The sequence below is a fragment of the Falco naumanni genome, chromosome 3, assembly GCF_017639655.2.
Source record: "Falco naumanni isolate bFalNau1 chromosome 3, bFalNau1.pat, whole genome shotgun sequence".
Taxonomy (NCBI): domain Eukaryota; kingdom Metazoa; phylum Chordata; class Aves; order Falconiformes; family Falconidae; genus Falco; species Falco naumanni.
Window position 1 is genome coordinate 51324855 of NC_054056.1, and position 14125 is coordinate 51338979.

Here is a 14125-nt window from a genome sequence, read left to right on the forward strand (position 1 = left end):
GCAGAGCATGATCTCATACAGCTGCCGGTGAAAAGGGAGGCAAAGGAACAGCTTTTCTCTGAGGAAATTCACACATTGATTTCCAGATCCAGCAGTTTGCCAATTAAGCAAAGGAAGAAAACCAACCATAAAGTGGCACATTTGAAAGCACAGTGCATATTGATCGCTACACTTGTGGTAGCTAAATGTCTTTTGGAAATATACCTGTTAAATATGATGATCCAAGTCAGTTAAAATTTATTTCAGTAGATTTGCACACTATGAAGAAATAGAAAGCTGTGAATCCCTTAGTCCCGGTTTTCTAGAGACAAACATTTCATACTGAGGGGAAACAGATTTGGCAAACATTTTCATTCACTTTCTGTGTTCAAGTTATAACTATAAGATGCAGGGTTCTAAATAATGTGACATCCACAGAATTTTGTTGGCAGAAGATGCACCGATCGAACATATATCTTCAATACATTTACAGCACAGAAGGCTGTGTAAATGTTTTTGGCTTTGTAGGCACAATGTTTTCATATAATTAACACAAAACAGGTATTTATGTGTAACTGTTCAAACGTGAAATAGTTTCTCATGTTTCAGTATGGTAGAGAATCTACACCGCACACTAAAGTACTCTGAATTTGCAAAATGGCCAATAGCTATGTTTTGTCAAAATGTATTGCCAAACTATATATCTATAGCGGCTTAACGAGATGAAATCACCAGGGCCTGAGACCAAAGAGCCCTATAGATCATTCATTATTGAAGTGAAAATAATAGTTAAAAAAAAAAAAATCTCTGCAAGCAAGGAACATGTCTTTCTCCATGGGATATCTCAGAATGCCTGCCTCCTGCCATAACATTGACTTTTAGAGGCTAGTCTAGAGGTTTATAAAACTGTGGCTTGCTAATAATTGCCTTGCTGACCTTTGTAACATGGACTCAAATCCCTCTGCATCTCCTGACATTTTGTTTTGCTTATGGGGGACCTGTAGCTCACTGAGGCTGTAGTCCCACTGGGATACGGCTCTCTGCTATGGTCCCTGCAAACAAGACAGTGTGCGTGCCTGTTTTCCTGCTCTCTAATCTCTGCTCTGGACACAAAAATTATCCTCACGGGAATGCAAAACTAACTTAAAAAAACGCAACCAACAACATAAACACTCTTCTGAGTTCTTTATATAACCTTTTAATCCACGATCCCCAATTACTTTTGCTAAGCTTTTGTAAAATGCTCTTGTAAACTCACTTACTAAAGGCTATTTGTTCACTTATGTAAAGCTAATACAACCAGTTCAGTGAACTTGCAGAGAAAGGCTTCAGCAAAATCAGTATTAAAAAATAAAGTCCTAGAAAAGAAGCAAAATGCATTGTGACACATTTGAATGAATCAAATACATTCCTGTTCAGTGTCTGTTGAGTAAAAACTATTGGCTGTAGAGTATGTGAGAAGCATAAGGTTTCAATAAAGTGTGTTGTATAATTCTTGAAATGAGAGCTGTGGTTGTATACGTCTTTTAAAAAAAATGTTTTCATTTTATGTTAAAAGTTACTGTATTTTTGGTGAGGCAGGGCAGGATATTCTTGAATTTATACTTTAATAAATGAGAAAAAGTTATACTGATTTCAATAGGATTAAACAGAGGTGAAACAGAATGGACCTGCCATCACTGAAAAATACAAATGAGCGGACATATGTTGTAGGGGATAGTACAGGAATTGCTCCTGTGTCCCAAGTAATAGAAGCTGTAGTTTAAGAAAATAATAATAACAATAAGAATGGCATAAAGACTGAAAGAAAAGAGGGAAATAAGAATATACTCAGAGGCACAATTATTTAGGCTGGTAAGTCACATCCTATTTGAGGTACGATGAAATGGTAGTTGGTCATGTGCCGCACTAAATTTGTTGCAAGTTGTTCAGGACAGTGTTAAAGCCTGTATGATCAGCAGCAATGCATGGATTTTCTCTGCTGGCTTCCTACCTGTTGCCTTGCATTCCCGACCACAGCTCTTCCCTCAGAGGGACATGAGCATCCATGAGTAAAACTGCATCCCTGATGGCTCAGGGATCTGTGGCTAAGGCCTGATTCCTTGTTTATCGTTTTTCTGAACCATTGCAAAGTTCTGTTATTGTGGTTGTGATTTGTGGTGCTGCCAGGGTGATAAAAAGCAGTTTCACACTTTAAAGCCTTACTTCCGTGCTGGGGTTAAGCGCTTTATTCAATCATCATCTTGCTTTCTATTTGTGTTGACTGAAGGCAATTTCTGACTAATTTTTATAAAACTGACTATAAAGAGAGGAGTGTTTCATTGTGCTGCCTTGTGCAAAGAACATCACTAGAAAGAAGCTTGTCGTGTCCGATCTAGGTCTCTCATCTGCAGGAGACAGAAATGCTGAAATGTGCAGGAGTTTTGCCAACAAACCTTCCTCCACAGTTTTTGCAAATGAAGAAAAGATTATTTGGACATGATACTGTAGGTGTGGCACTTGCCAAATAGTCAGTCAAAGCCTTTGGAATAGGGAAGTACATGTTACAAATCATGCTGCTGCCATTAGGCTACAGGATTATACTCATGGCCTGGGAATGATGGGAAGCTTTAAATTCAGTAAAGGTTACAAGTATTTACTAACCCTTATGGATTTTTTTTTTAAAAAGCACATGTAGGACCTTGGCTCTTACCAGGCTTCTGTCCTTCCAGTTTTCCAGTTTATGGAAAACTTGTATGTTATTTCAGTTTGGGTCAGATGAAAGGTTTCCTCCAGAAATGATGTTACCCTGTGGCTTCATCCTGGAAGTGACATTATTTCCTGAGGTGTGTGGTTTCCCCATGGGAAGGATCTACCATGTTTCATTGCCTGGCAGATTTAAACCCCACAGCTGACAGGCATCACAAAACCTCTCGCCATTTGATTCATTTTACATAAAATGGCTACTATGTATGGTCTGCCAGCCTGTGGCAGATGGCTTTCTGTACATAACACATAAATGCCAATCTTACTGAATTTCTATAACCGCCATTTTTTATTTCTGCACAAATACACTGCCATCCATCCAATTTTTTAAATGCACAGACAAAGCACGACACTCACCAAAGTAATGACTTCACACATATAAGGCGACCATCAGAAACACCTACTAGCTGCACTCTGAGAGCATTGATGGGACTTTTCAAGGAGATGCTTGATTCTAGCCTAGGGGATGGGCAGGGCAGCGTTTCATGGGGGCAGGAGAAGAACAGTAACCCCTTTTCTGAGCAGCTGATGTGCTGGTGGGTAAAGACATTGCTAAGGGGACCCACAAGCGGTGGCATCAGAAAGGGACTGGCAGAGCAGGGAGGCCCTCCGTGCAAATCCCACTCTGCCACGTCTTTGTGCAGCCACTCTCCAGCCTGGTGGCACGGTGCCCCAGCTCCCCCCTGCTCGCACAGCAGCATGGACACACTTCTATGAGGAGGAGCAGGCAAATCTTATGAGGGAAACACAACCATGAGCACTTTCCCGGCTATGGGTTCATTTTAAGCCCAAGACACAAAGCCAATTCAGATTTCTGAATTTTCCCATCCTTGTTCACATCGCAGTGGTTGAGCAGGATCTGACGGAACTTGTCCAGGTCCACCCCGCTAATGCTGGGCTGCAGGCAAAAGAGAAAAACAGTGCTGAGAGAGAAAACAGCCCTGGGTTTCCACAGCCCTGTCAAGCCGTGGCTGGGAAATACACCCAAGGAGGGGTCACCAAATGGCCTGACCCCACATCAGCTCGTACACAGTGGGGAAGCAAAGAGAGAACGGGGAAAGGCCCCCCCTGCAAAAACAGAAGGGGCATAGGACTGAGTAACTGTATGGAAATGCAACACAATTTTTGTGCTTGGTCAAGGCCATCAGTATCTGATCCATATCAAACAAAAGTCCACAGAACGGTGTGCAATAGAGGTTGCTGCACTACTGGACCTGTGCTTTTATCTGGTTTCCTCTCTCAAACCTGCTACACAAGCAGTGATGTGACATTTCTGTCAGTAGACTACTATTTTAGAGGCTTGTCAGCAACTTAAAAATACCTTTAGTGGATCAAATGAATCCTAAAGACACATTTTACAGGCTACCCTGCCTCTGTATGCTCTTAATGCTGTACTGCTTCCTCTGCTTCCCACTTCCTCAGGAGGAGACCACATTGACAGGCATTGTGGTGTCCCAGGACAATGCTGATGAAGGCCCTTAGGGAAAGTACAACCTTCCCTCCTTTGCACACACACGCACAGAGCACGGGTCCAACCTCCTGCCTGCCCTCAGCCTTCTCTGCACACCACGAGGCCAGCGCAGCCATCAGCAGTCTGCTCTCTGCTAAGCTGACACGGGAGTGCAGGCATCCCTGTCTCGGCTCACATTGTGTGGAAATGCAACAGCTCCAGCTCACAGCGAGCCAAAGATCAGGTTATATTTGGATCAAAAGTTCTATCTTGGACTGCATCTGGAAACTCAAGGTAATCCAATGCAGATGGACTCTGCTGTCCGTACGAAGCTGGAGTGACAGGCTGGGTACAGTATTGTTGATTAGAGATAGACCTCAAGTAATTTTCAAGTGTAGCCCTGTGGTGAACTAATGAATGATTTGGTCATTCTGGTGAGGACCACATCCGCAGTGAAAACAGAAGAAGGACTGTCTGACAACTGATCCACATCAACACAGGTCACGATGTTGAATTTAATTCTTAGTACGAGCTAGAGTGGACCTTTCTTAAATACGGTTGCTGCTTGAAGCTGTATTAATTTGTCAGGCAGAATTTCTGTGACATGGTGGAATGCTCTACCGTGTACATGCTGGGACTGTGACATTCATTTCTGCTGCTGATCAAAGTGAAATTTGACTCCATGGTCTTACTAGCCTCTCTATTTACATAACTTCTCCGAAACAAGCACCTTGCTCTCAGAAATACAGGGTATCAACAAACAGGAAGAGCCATGAAACTACCTTGACCAGTTCCATCATGTCTTTGACAAACCCATCCACTTCTGGGCCTTCAAGTGCTCCCGTTTTACTCTGAAAGGTGGAATAAACATCAAAACGCTCCAGTGAGTAAAAACACTAGAATGTTTTGCAGTACGTTGGTAGGTCCATGCAGTCACTGACCTTTCTAGCATAAAGATCATAGAATCATAGAATGGTTTGGGTTGGAAGGGACCTTAAAGATCATCTAGTTCCATAGGCCAGGTTGCTCAAAGCCACATCCAACCTGGCCTTTAACTCTTCCAGGAACAGGGCATCCACGGCTTCTCCATGCAGCCTGTGCCAGTGCCTCACCACAGTGAATAATTTCTTCCAAATATCAAATATCTAAGATCCCTTCCTTTTCCCCATACCATGCTCTCATGCTCAAATGGGAGCAACACCTCCCACCAGTTTGTGAGGCTTGCTGGTCACCACCCTGAGGGAGCGCTGTGACTGTCAGAAGTGGAACTGAATTGCTGATTTCCAACAGGCAGTTAGGTGGTCATATCTGTCCTGGGCCAGACTCCCTAAATAGCCCTTGGTTCAGTACTGGAAGAGGGTTTATTTTTCAAGGTGGCAGTGATGCATGTTCCAAACTGCCAGGAACCGTGAGAGCTAAAGCCACCATCTCCTTTACATCCCTCGCGTCTCCTGCAGGAAGGTGCTGCTAATGCAGCAGCACTGGCTGTGGCAATGGAGAAAGTCAAACTGGCTCCCTCACCGTGAGATCTCTGAGCATTGCTCCCCTCTGTCCCCACCTCAACCCCCAGCCTGATGCCTGAGCCCCTCTGGCCCATGGGCTTGGGCACAGCTGCAGCTCCTGAGTGACTGCCACAGCACGCGGCAGGAGGAAGAAGTCTGAGCAGCATATGCTAAAGACTGCAAGGGAACAGCCCCTGGGACTCACAACATCGTAGTGTGCAAAGATCTTCTCAAAATCTCTCCTCCTTTCTTCTGTGCTGCAAGCCTGCATGCAGAGAGGGAAAGCAAATGAAAAATTTAAAAAAACCCAAACAACTCATGTTTGGGCCCATGGTATCTTCGTTGAGAGAGGTGGAATTGATGCATCAAAAAATAGCAGTACTTACATCCATTTTAAATTGAAGAAGGAAATTTTCCTGAAGTGCCAGAATCCTGAATGGAGAGATTTAAATTACTATATTTCTGCTTTATCACCTGCACACAAACTATTCTGAACTCTTCTGGTTCATAAAGCGAAGGGATTTTAGATTATAGGCCTTCATAAAAAAAAATTGCCTGTGGGTTATTTATGGAGGGCTGTTACAGGAGCACATGCCCTCCTCCCTGTCTGATGGGGAACGGCAGGTGCCCTTTGGCTCTCTGCAGACGTGTTCCTTAGTGCCATTGCTTCTCCCAGAGTATTTCTGGTGGTCCACCGCAATGGAGGTTGTCAGCCTCTGAAGCAAGAACCACCAGACAATCATTCCTCGTGACTGGATTGCTGTGCTGCGTGAAAGGAAAGAGTAATTTATCGCTCTCTTTTGGAGGGAGAATTGGTGGTTGTAAAAGTGAAGGACAAACTCATACTGGGTATGCACTGGGACTGGGTAAATTCCTCTCCTTTCCCCTCCCAAAGCCCCCCACAGCACTGATAAAACCTTTTGTCATCCAGCTGCTCTGCTAACCCCCAGGTTTAAAAACCTGTGATGCTGGGTATGCTGAGCTGTGTCTGCTCACGGAGAGGTTTGGTGTGTGAGAAATGTGCTTAGACCAGGGGGGAACCTCAGTTGGAACTGTACTTAAGAGGAAAATGCAACAGCAACCCCCTTTAGATATTCTCCATTCTGCCTCTGTTTCTCTTCATATATTCAGTGGTCAAAGGGGACTGCTACATGCACTGCAGGTATTTTTCCTGCATTGTGGCATTTGTTGTGATCCCAAGCAGAAAGTAACAGTGGCGAACCTGCACCTCTCTCCTCTCAACCCCCAAACTGGTATTTTAAGACTGTACCTGCACATTTAAAGTCCCGTCCAGCCATTGCACACACAGTTACAGACAGAGGCACACTCTCTATTCACATGCAGCGAAAATCATACAAAAGCCTCTGAGGTATCAAGGACAGAAAAGAGACAGAGGCCCATGACTGAGTCCCCAGCTTCAATCACAAGTGTCTTCACCTTGTCTTTCCAAATCCTTCCTTACTGCCATTGGCAAACTCCTTTGTAGTAGCTCTCTTATTCCTCAAACTAGCAGCAAAAATTCTTTGTGATCCCTGCTGTGCACAATGATGCGAAATAAATGTACATCTGTGATGCTGCTGAAGGGGATCACCATTCTTCTTTTCGAGAAACAGCGCCACTGGCCACTTCACCACCTCATGAGGAGCATCACAGAGGTAGCATGGATCATGCCAGGTGTGTTGGTGATGCACAAACAGGTCCTGATATTGCTCACTGTCACCAGCTCTAGGTTCTCGGACTATTGGGATGGGGACCATGCATCTGAGACCTGGGATGCCTCCATCAGAGTACCTGATTTAATGTGACAGGAGGTAGGATTCAAATGCATGTCCCCAGAGGGAGATCATCACCCTGCCTGGATCTGCCATCGTGAGCTGAAAAAGCCCACTGATATTACTAAAGCCTACCTTGCCAGGTCATTCAGGTCCAGCCGTCCATCTTTGTTTTTGTCAAAGATTTTCATCTAAAAATCAAGAAGACAGAGATAAAATGGATAGGCTCCCCGAGGAAAACATACATACGAAACAACCAATACACATTTTGCTCTGCCCAGTGCCTTCACCTCTGCTTGCTTGCTTGGAGTGCTTGCCCAAGCCCCAGGTGGCATGGTGTCCTCTGCTAGCACCAAGTGCAACCGTGACACAAGAGGATAGCAAAGCCTTCCTGCTTCCTGACAGCCACAGCCCAAGCAACCAAACCCGGCACTTCTCCCTTCCTACCTTACACAGAGATAAAGACAGAGCTACAGCAAACACCTTAAGAAACTAAAACTGGCCTTGCTATGGCCCCTGAAAAAAATGCTGGAAAAAAGAGGGGGAAACTCACGAATGCTTCCATCCTGACTCCATCCTTATCTTTGACTGTTGCTGTGGCTACCGAGCAGCTGAGGTGCAAATGTCACCTTCAGATAGGCACTCGGGTCAGGGTTTTATGCCACTAAAGCTCAGCTCAAAGCCTGCTGTCTGAAAGTGCCAAGACTGGGAAGGAGGTTCAGGCTGCAAATGTCTAGAAGTTAACCTGTGTGAATACAAAACTTATCCTTTCCTTAACATTACCTTTTCCTTAACATGATCTTTTTGATGAGTCACCACCAGAATTTATTTATTTATTTATTTATTTATTGTATTTGCTACTGTGTTTCTCTGCAAGGCACAAAAAAAGCGTCTGTTACAGGGAAAGAGGGGGAGATGTTTAATGGGTTACAAACCTCAGGAACTCATGGCTCAAAGTTCTAGAAAAAACATATTCCATATTGCAGGGGGGTGGGTGGGTGAAGATGAGTATTTTAGTAAGACAGATTGACATTTTTTGTCAGATAGTCAGGAAGGGAATATGCGTTAATCTTACCTTCATAAATCGCATTTGCTTATTTAGTAGTTATAAGTAACCAGGCTACTACAAATCTCTGGTGCAATCACACACCTGCTGGAGAAGGCCCATAGCAGTCCCCTTCTCAGGAGGCTTAGATGGAGAGGACCACCTGCTCTGACGGAGCCTGAACACATGGGAGCCAGCAGCAGATCTTGAGCACTTCCTAGCAGTGAAACCAGGGCAGAGCCTGACACTGGCATGAGGAGAGGTAGTATCTGGAGAGCTGCATTCTCAGCAGACCTTGCCTATTCTGTCCATGCTGCCTCCTCCGTGCCCCTTGCTCAAGGGCAGGGAGCTGTGCTGAGGACAGTGAGTTCATGGTAACCATTTATTGCACCAGGTTTAGGTTAAGATTCTGCAAGAGGGTTTTATTCCATTAATTACTCTGAGTGTTTTGCACTACTGAAGTTTGGATGGGGGCTCACTTTCCCTCCCACTGAAAGACAGTATAAAACTCCTATGAATGATTGAAGGTCCATATTGATATCTTTGGGAAAATGACATCCTGAGAGCTATGTGGCTGTTCAGTGGCACACAGAAGGCCACTTTCCCATTTCACTGGCCCAACATGTGTTTCGTGCAGAGCTACTAAATGACAGAAGAAAGACTTTTAAATCTTCCTTCACTCTAGAAATGGAGATAGGAATAAAGCTGCTGAGCCACCCTGAGGACTTATCTCAGGCTGCATCAGTCCAGGTTGTGCCTTTTCAGCTTGTCTAACTTTTTCCATCCTGCCTTCTGCCCCATCGGTTATCCCACTGCAGTACCAGCCTCTCCTCTGGTCTCTGCTGGGGCCACTACGAGGCAAGGCTGGAGGAAGGGATGGGACAGAAGCTGCCTTTACTGGTGCCACCGAGGGGAGTCATGCCTTTGCAATGACAGCCTCCCACTGACATCAGAGAGGCCAACCTGAGCTTTCAGTCTTTGGCTGACAAGGGAGTTATTCTGCAGGCAATAGAAAATGGTTAATGTTCCTTCTAGAAATAAATCATCCCAGGCAAGATTTTAAAAGCCTCTCTCCAAATGGGATGTCAGTGCCTAAGCTGGTTCTGTTTGCTGTGTAAGGAGAGAGGAAGATAACCTTACTAGTTCAGTTTTGCTGACTCTCCACCACAGGTGGCTTTGCAACACCCACCTTACACTATTACTCTGAAAAATACTCCATGAAGGAAGCTTATGGAAACAACCCCTATTTAGCCAGTTTGAGAAAGTACCAGCATTGGGTGGTGGGAATATCACAGTCCCTAGGCTCTACAGTAACTTAAGCTCTTTTGAAAATGTTGCTCTAATTCCCTCTGTTTAGGCCACCAAGGAGCATTAGTTACCCACAGGGTCTGTAGGAAGCTACCACAAAGCGGCGTGTCTGGTGTGGTGGTGGGGGACAGTATTTGGTGGGAAGCACGGGGTGAAGCTCTCAGGGACTCTGCTGCCTGGGGCAGGCCAGCTCCAGCTGAAGGCACTCATTTCTTCTTCACGAATAAATAAATAGCTCTTCCACAGAATAAATAAATAAGCACCCTGGCACAGCTGTTCCTGTCTTGGGACTTTGGGTGTCCTGCCTGCCCTGCATCTGCTGTACTTTGTAGGTGCAGCAAGTTTTCTTGGTTTCAGGAGTCACAAAACCCCTGGAGGCTGAACAGATTTGTGCTCCCTTAATGAAACAGGCTAGATTAGAGGTGGAGTTTAGAGGTAAACATCTTTCTGCTTCCTTCCCGATTTCCTGAGCCAGTGGTTTTCAAATCTATCCATTTCTGAACCCTTTACAATATTCCAGCAGTAGTGCAGAGCCCATTAAAACACACTTAACTGTGGAGACAATACTTTCCTTAGTGGAACACTTAATGAAAAGCAATATTTCCAGTCAATTTGCTTTGTTTGCACCCTATCTTCAAGCTTAATGTTAAACTTTCAGGAGCTGACCATGTCTTCTTATAGCTAACCAGCTCCCCTCTCTGACCTCCTTCACTCAGCTCTGCTTTTGCAATACCAAGAAAGTTTCAAATTGTTTGGCCTTTTTCTGCAAGAAGTATCCTGAATACAATTTTCAAATATATGCAAAATTGTGATTGTTCGTATCCGTTAACAGAAAGAAAATAAAAGTCTGGCTGGAAGAGCTAGGCCAAGCTAATTCTTGTCCAGTGGCTTCCACATGAAAGATGGAAAACATGTAGGGAAGATGAACTAGTGTTCACTGAATTAGTTCAGATACCACAGCTAATAAGATAGACCTAATCCTGTTATCTGGACAGCTGGAGCTCATGCATACCCACTACCTGGCAGTCTTGGGCTGCATTACTTAAGAAAAGCCTGGGGAAATGTTTTCTAATTAAACTTTCAATTTTCAAGCATATGAGCTTTTGATCTGATCTGCTGATTTTGTATGTAAGGACACAAAGAATGACAGAGGGTACCCACTCCACGTGATGAAGCATACATTATGGGAGAAGCAGATATTTGAAATCATTATGACATTGTTTCTAATTTAAACTTTTGCCTTTACACACCATCTTGATATATTGAACTTGATGGATTTTCAGTTTATACTCTTGAAAGGTATATTTATGTTGCCAGGCTGCTATGAAACATCTTAATGTGGTCAAGGACAAGGTCTGGCATGCTTAAATAGCACTTCGTTTTACTAAAAGCTTTGTTTCATCTAGCAGTATGCTTTATAAAATGATGCATTTATTTTACTGTCAAGCTGCCCTGTGTTTTAAAGTGTTTGCACAAATTAATTCACTGACATTTTAATGGCAATGCACTAGGGAAGTCTTAGTTCTGTTTGTTTGAACGTAGTCCATGGACTCCGAGGCAGAGCAAAAGTAAGAGCTGGGTTTGCAAAATAAGAGTTGTTACCTCTTGGGTTTCTAAGTGAAAAATCAAAACTGCTATTGGCTTTGAATTCAGCAAAGGAAATAGTTCTGCTTTCCCAGTCTGGTGTTGTAAAGAAAGTCACTGAAACACCACAATATGACACACACACACACACACACGTGTACTTTGGAGAGCAATATAATGCTACAAATCTGAATTATTTTCCATGACAGAGATAATAAAAGAAGTAAACAACTAAAATAAATAGTTCTGTGATCAGTGGACTCACTAAAGCCTGCTTTTAAACCTTCTCTGATTCTGGGTCTGTGTGTATACTAAAGCATTTTATCCCTCAGGCAGAACAAGGAAAGAGTTGGCTCATGCCTAACCCCCTTGCTCTCACAAATATATACATTGGGGGTATCTATACCTAACAGCTGTAACTGTTGCTTGTAACCGTAATTGGCCAGCGAGTACAAAAGTTATTGAGGGTGTATGAAGACAGGCACGTGCCCTAGCTGCAGGACTGCCTATTGGCTTCTTTCCTTAAGGGAGGATGGGGGCACAAAGGCTTTTGCAGAGTGGTAGGAGGGCCCAGTGGCCAGCAGGTTGCCCTCAGGACAAAAGATCAGTGCTCTGCCTGGCCAGATAGCCTGTGTAATCCAGACAAGTTGTTTAGGGCAGGATTTCTGAGTGTTTTGGTTCCTATCAGCTAGGGTTTTCAAAAGCCTGCAGGCTCCTGAGTTCTGTTGGTTTTCATCTTAAATGGGTTTGAGCTTAAATGGGATTTTCTGCTTCCCCTGGTTTATGCCATAGCAAGTGTGGTGCAAAACTGGAGGTGACAGCACCAATGGGATTAAGTCTAGAAGGGACACAGGAGGCAGATTTCCCTCCATTGTGCTCATCAGCTGTGTGGGTCCTCTCTTTTTACACACAGCAAAGCAACAAGAGGAATCACACCCGCTCAAAGCCGGGAGGGAGCTCTCTGGGGATGGAGGGGGTTCCCATCGTGGTGGCTGAGGTTAGGAGATGTGATGGTTGTAGTGCCAGTGCATCACTGCGGTCTCTTGGGCGTCACGGCATCCTTACAGAGCCACCTGGGAGGGAGGCCAGCATGGACCACTACCAGGGGAAGGGATGCTCCTTTAGGCAACCAGTCTTTTAGGCTATATTCCACTCTTACTGTATTTCTAGAGCTTTGGGAAGTTTTCCCAGTGTGTTAAAACACATAATGAACTCTGTTTAGACTTTTTTCAATACAATAAACCTTTGTCTTTCCATTATTACACCATTTCTTTGGTGGTCTTAAAAGACTTCATTAACACAGACAAGGTAGCCTGGCCAGTAAGGTGTTACGGGGTTAAATCACTTGGATTTTCTGTACTCTGACTTTTATTTCCCTATGTAAGTACACTGGCATTGGCACTGAGCACAGACAGACAGGCTTTCACAGCCAAAGTGACCACACTGAGCCCTGACCATTGTCCTCACACAGGGGACAGATAGCAGCCACAAAAGGACCAGAAATCCCGGCAATGTACAGTAGAGGTAGTCCACAATGCATACTCATGGAGACAGACCATCTTCAGGGAGAAGTCAAGCTGTTTCTAAGAAGATGAGGAGCCCTCAGCTAGTCAGCAGCAGGTTCCTGTGCTCAGGGCATGCAGCTCGGTCCCCAGGAGAACCTTTGCAGATAAGCACAGCAAAACCCTGGCATCGTTGCAGCCTGGACAATTTCTGTATTGACTTCTCTGGGGTTAAGATTTAATCTTCAGCCATCTCCATCTACAGACTTTCAGATGCTGTAGTTCAGGACCAATGCTTGTTGAATTATTAGTCGCTGCACTTCCATTATTGCCCCTCTGGGATTTTAGCTTGTGGTGGACAAAGATAATATGCTGACTTGGGGGATTTATCCTTTACATTTTGCTAAAATATAATAATGCTTAGATTAAAGGACTTTTTTACACTCCGTCTGACATTATCAACATAAGGCAATGCAAAAAGTGAATGTCAGTGTTGCGTGTGTGCTGTTGCAGCAGTATGTGTAACTTAATTTGCTGAAGGTTGCCTCAGTAATGAGGCGTACTGTGCATGTGGCTTGTAGACATTGGGACTACAAACCAGAAGTACTTGCTACTGTCTGGGAAGCTAGGAACTATCAGTGTTTCTACGAACAAGGCAATAACATATGCCAAGACACAAAAGCTGAGTGAGAATTTGTTCTTAGGGAAGAAAAAAGGATGAATACTTAATTTATTATATCTATATATTTAATACTTAAATCTAGTTCATATTCCCGCATTTACAATATTCTGCTTAGGTACGCAGCTGTGTGCATGCACAGCTATGGAAGCTGTCACTCATGACAAAATGCTGTCAAATGCACATGAGAGCTGGGTATTCATGGGTTGAAACTTCACCAGGACCCAGAAGCCTAGTAACAGCTTGACTCTGGGGGGTGTGGGGAGGGAATGGGAAAGGTTGTTAGTACTACTGTCATCTTCCACAACCTCCTTCTCATCACGAAGCAGCAAGGGAACAAATTTTCATTTCTCCAGCTTGTGTTACTCCAGGAAGGTAGAATATTGTCACCATGCTCTTAAAAACCTCTTTTAGCTATGCTCGCCCTGACTGCTGGAGCACACACTGCAGGACCCCCGGGCACCTTCTCATGGCCAGAAAGGCTCAGAGCAATACAAGACTTTGCTTCGGCCTCTGAGCACCTGCTCCCTGCCAACAGCCCATGGGAAGGTGACCAGCC

At 44.3% G+C, this 14125-nt stretch overlaps 1 protein-coding gene across 1 annotated transcript in view; it reads right to left on the bottom strand.

The window, feature by feature from the left end:
* Positions 1 to 3162: 3162 nt before the first annotated feature.
* The window catches only part of SCGN (secretagogin, EF-hand calcium binding protein), a 29882-nt gene continuing 18919 nt past the window's right edge, over positions 3163 to 14125 (bottom strand). Inside the window, exons 7-11 of the mRNA XM_040587214.1 lie at positions 7584 to 7639; positions 6063 to 6108; positions 5882 to 5941; positions 4957 to 5025; positions 3163 to 3622 (exon numbers count right to left, since the gene is read on the bottom strand). Coding sequence (XP_040443148.1) covers positions 3494 to 3622; positions 4957 to 5025; positions 5882 to 5941; positions 6063 to 6108; positions 7584 to 7639 — 360 coding nt within the window. The 3' untranslated portion in view covers positions 3163 to 3493. The remainder of the gene's footprint in view (positions 3623 to 4956; positions 5026 to 5881; positions 5942 to 6062; positions 6109 to 7583; positions 7640 to 14125) is intronic.